General features: G+C 40.3%; 1 protein-coding gene across 1 annotated transcript in view; it reads right to left on the bottom strand.

The window, feature by feature from the left end:
* Nucleotides 1-3728, bottom strand: part of LOC138976246 (solute carrier family 22 member 15-like) — a 20787-nt gene extending 17059 nt beyond the window's left edge. The window contains exons 1-2 of the mRNA XM_070349078.1: nucleotides 3506-3728; nucleotides 1547-1706 (exon numbers count right to left, since the gene is read on the bottom strand). Of these exons, the coding sequence (XP_070205179.1) occupies nucleotides 1547-1685 (139 nt within the window). The 5' untranslated portion in view covers nucleotides 1686-1706; nucleotides 3506-3728. The remainder of the gene's footprint in view (nucleotides 1-1546; nucleotides 1707-3505) is intronic.
* Between the last annotated feature and the right edge of the window lie 1272 nt (nucleotides 3729-5000).

Consider the following 5000-nt stretch of genomic DNA (forward strand, 5'->3'; position numbering starts at 1 on the left):
TGAACTTTTAAGATATTCTAATTTTAGGCAGTGTACAACACAGTCTACGCTGAGCATTTTTAATTCATTGTAAGTTTAATAACGGAAAGTGGAGACGAGAGAGAGAATACAAGGAAGAGAGTTAGTGTGTGTGTGTGTGTGTGTGTGTGTGTGTGTGTGTGTGTGTGTGTGTGTGTGTGTGTGTGTGTGTGTGTGTGTGTGTGTGTGTGTGTGTATATGTGCGCGCGGACGAGCCTGCGTGTGTAAATGTGGGTGTCTGTATACATGAGTGATTGCAAAGAATGTTATGGATCTTTTTAGTGGAATTTTAAACTGTTAGTGATTGAGATGTTATTTATGTTTTAAACCGCCTGACACTGCGAGGCAATTTTCCTTGTTTTTATAAGGACATTCAAATCTTTGAGTCTTATGGTCTTTGAGTGTTTGATTGTAAATAGCAATTACAAATGATCTTTTTACAAGCATTCAGTTCCCCAGCCATGAAGATGCGATGCTCAGCGTGGTCCCGGTGGTCCCGTTGTAATACGAAATTCTTACTCCACGAAAAATTTACTCCGGAGTAAAAATTTCGTACGAAATTCTTACTTCGAGTGCACCTTTTGTACGAGAAAAGAATTCCCCAAGGTACGAACAAATTACTCCCTCCACGAAATTTTGACTCCCCAAATTTGTTACTTCCAGTAAAAATGTCGTACGCGAAAATGGGATACGGGCGAAGGGATAATGCCAATATGTGATCTCGCGCAAACAAATGTCGCGCTACCCTCCCTCCACCCCTTCCACCACCAAGACTAACAGGGGACAGGGGAGTACAAGTTGTGTACACCTGGTGTGGGCAGTAAATTGCTCGTGTTAGGGTGGAATAATATATTCGTTATTTATTCGTCAGGGGAGTAACATTTTCGACCGAAATGTTGACTCGGAACACACCTGTCTTGGGGAGTAATTTTTGCGTGTTATCGGGGAGTAAGTTTTTCGTAAAGGGAGTACAAGTTTCGTGCGAAATTTTTACTCCGGAGTAAAAATCTCGTGGGAGTAATTTTCTCATGTTACACCGGCTAAAACGAAAAGTGCAATGGTACGGAAAGTAACCACCAGACGTTCTGAATATGTAAAAAAAAAATTAAAAAACTTTAAAAAAAAAAATTACAATGCAGTCAAACACATTTTCTTTTTTTTCTTTTTCCGAAAGCGGCGTATGACTGCCTAAATGGCGGGGTAAAACCGGTCATACACGTACAAATCAACTCGTGCAAAAAACACGAGTGAACGTGGGAGTTTCAGCCCATGAACGCAGAAGAAGAAGAAGAAGTTTCTTTCGAGATCTGAAAATTCCTTGTCACTAGCTTTGGAAACACAATAAGCTAAGATAAAAAAAAGTTTAATGTCCATTTTCATTTTATACAAACATGGAAATGTTTCGTTTGGCACCACATCGTATTTCTAACACATGTAACACAAAGACACGATAAAAAAACCCAACTTTATTGAGCCAAGCGTTATGCATAGCTCGTTAAATGCAATTTAGCGTAGCTGTAGGGCTTACCAGTGAAGACATAGCTGAATAGCAGGAAGGAGTCTGGGATGAAGCCGAGGAAGTAGAGGAAGCATTGAAGACAAGCAAAGATTCCCACAGGCCCCAACGCGTTGAGCACGGGATCTATCTCAATGTCATTGTGCGCCATCGTTGTCTTTGACCCTCAGATCTAAATGGCAGGCGAGAAATCGTGTCCCTCGTTAGGCTTATAGAATATAGCCTACCACATGGCTTTGCTGTGTCCTACCAGATTTACACGAGTCGCTGTTTTAAATATTGAACTGCGAGTGAAAGCGAGCTTTTCAGTATTTGAAAAAAGCAACGAGTGTAAATCTGGTACGACACAGCAAGCCATGTGGTATTCTGTTTATCCGACCTACTGTACTTACGTGTATTTTACTCAAAACGTCCCGCAGTCGAGGCGTCCCAGTTGAAGACGCTTCCTTTGGAACCTCCATCTTTTCCACAGCCTCGTGCAATCGTTCACGCCAAAGCAAAGAAACGTCGCTTTAGATAGTGTAGCGTGACGTATTAGTTCTAATAATCTAAGGTCATATAAGCCTACTTCGGGGAAAGCTAATACGCAAGGATTAGTTGTAGCTATGAAAGACGACGAAAGGAGATGATTATACAGAAACATTATACGTCTGATTTAGAAGGCGTAACGAACTTTGTTTGGTTGTCAATTTCTGTTATTAAACACTTTTTTGAGTACATGTCACCGTTTGCCAATTAGAAAAAGGACATTCGTACGTAGATGCCATTCTGACGAATTCAACTTCTGTCAATTTTTACATTAAAAATGGCCTAGTTTAAGTTGTAATTAATGTATATGCTCTGATATCTTCCTACACAATTTGTAATGGAACGTCGTTTAAAATATTTACATGACACATGGTAGTATATACATGTATAGTGATGGCATCGTCAGAACCTAACTATCCCAGCAAGCCCCTTTAACAAAGTCGTTGGACCTTGTGGTGTTAAAATCAGTTAGGTTTTACAGTAGACTAGGGTCGAAAGGGAACCGAATACACAGACACTAACAGACATACAGACAAACAGACAAACCCACACACACCCACACCCACACACACACACACACACACACCATAGTACACCCCTGTTGAGACAAACCTCCGCCCTCGTTAAAACATTCAGCCAATACTGTATTGAATGTAAAAAGCAGCATTGGACAATAAGTGACTTGAAGGCAGCAATTACACATGAGCGACTTTAATACAGCAATTACAGGATAGATCAGGCCATTCCCAATTGAGGAATGCGTGCATGTCATTGATACATTTTGCGCACCACTTTCAAGTAAGACTTAAAAACTTACCGACGTCTTTTTTCAGACAATTTGAGTATCTTCATAGCTGGTGTGCATAAATGTCAGTTTGTGCATGATTATTCCACAAAGTTTCCGGTGTTTGGGTCTAATGGTCCGATTGTTATTTTCTCTTCCAAATGACCACTACGGAGTTGTCAATGACATGAACGCTTTACTGTCTGGGGATTGCCCTGAACTTGGCTGGTATTGATATCTTCAGGTCACCGATAATCTGGGTTGTTTTTGTTTACCTGGACCTTCAGCTATTTCAAAAGGTAAACGTCTGGAAGTTTTCAATCGGGAGAGAGGTGATACTGCTCCAATGTCAAACCTAATACTATTGAGTCGATCCCCGAGTTTGGAATTTTTTTCTCGAAAAAGCACAAAAGTCAGACCAATTGACCTTCGAACTTAAACATTTGTGAACTGATCATACATACGCTGAAGTGTACACAACATGTGAAGAAGTTATTTGCATTTCTATCGTTGGCAATTTATTTATTTATTTATTTTTATTTTTTTTAAATTTTTTTTGTTTTGGGGGGGGCACCTTTTTCATCTAAGCGACTAACTCGTTTACCACAATGAAAGTAGCAACAACTTCGGGCACTGGATTCGAGCAAAACAAAACTTACCAAATTGACCGAAATGCCAACTATGACGCCTCCACAGCGCACTTCATTCAGTAGCCCGCAAGAAAACTGGATAATGGCCCAGAATGGTCAACGGAAGATGGACTGACCCAAGCAGACAGGTTGAAGTCCGTGCACGGTGGCCGGAGCGCCCTGGCTGTTTCATGCGTTGCGAAAGCGTCTAATTAGGTCAAAGGTGTTAGACATCAGTTGAAGAAACACTTCACGTCACACATGTCTATCTTCGAAAACGTGCTACGCATTAAGATCTGTAGATGATTATCAAGCACCTATTTATTAAGTTACTGTACACACTACAGCCGTATTCATAGATAACACGGTGTGTCAACTGATTCCGGCTATACCGTTCGCAAAAGGAACGATGAACTTTTTAGAGGGGGTCCCGTGACATATTTTTATGCCAGCTCACGGAGCCACCAAAAACGGTGCTGTTCTATACGTACAATCGTAAATGCACTACTAGAAAGAATGTCATCGTACGATTAAACAAGTCGCGTAAGGCGAAATAACAACATTTAGTCAAGCTGTCGAACTCACAGAATGAAACTGAACGCACTGCTTTTTTCACCAAGACCACATACTCGTAGTTTCGTCAGTCCACCGCTCGTGGCAAAGGCAGAATAGTGCAGAAGTGGTTGGGCTGAGCAGGATAACACGCTTTAATTTCTGTATGTCTATTCTTTTTAGCTTACTGAGTTTGTTTTTAATCCAAACATATCATATCTATATGTTTTTGGAATCAGGGACCGACAAGGAATAAGATGAAATTGTTTTTAAATCGATTACGGAAAATAAATTTTAATCATAACTTTTATATTTTTAATTTTCAGAGCTTGTGTGTAATCCAAATATAACATATGTATATGTTTTTGGAATGAGAACATGACGAAGAATAAGATGAAATTGCTTTTGGATCGTTTAATAAAAAGATAATTTTAATTACAAGTTTCCGATTTTTAATGACCAAACTCATTCATTAGTTTTCAAGCCACAAAGCTGATATGCAATACCAAAGTCCGGCCTTCGTCGACGATTGCTTTGCTAAAATTTCAATCAATTTGATTGAAAAATGAGGGTGTGACAGTGCTGCCTCAACTTTTACAAATAGCCGGATATGACGTCATCAAAGGTATTTATCGGAAAAAAGAAAAAAATATCCGGGGATATCATTCCCAGGAACTCTCATGTCAAATTTCATAAAGATCGGTCCAGTAGTTTAGTCTGAATTGCTCTACACACACACACGCACAGACAGACAGACACACACACACACACCACGACCCTCGTCTCGATTCCCCCTCTATGTTAAAACATTTAGTCAAAACTTGACTAAATGTAAAACAAGTCGCGTAAGGCGAAATTACTACATTTAGTCAAGCTGTGGAACTCACAGAATGAAACTGAACGTAGTCCGCCGCTAGTGCAAAAGGCAGTGAAAGGGACGAGCCTGTTTGGCGCGGTAGCGATTGCGCTGTGC

The sequence above is a fragment of the Littorina saxatilis genome, linkage group LG9, assembly GCF_037325665.1.
Source record: "Littorina saxatilis isolate snail1 linkage group LG9, US_GU_Lsax_2.0, whole genome shotgun sequence".
In the NCBI taxonomy this organism is placed as follows: domain Eukaryota; kingdom Metazoa; phylum Mollusca; class Gastropoda; order Littorinimorpha; family Littorinidae; genus Littorina; species Littorina saxatilis.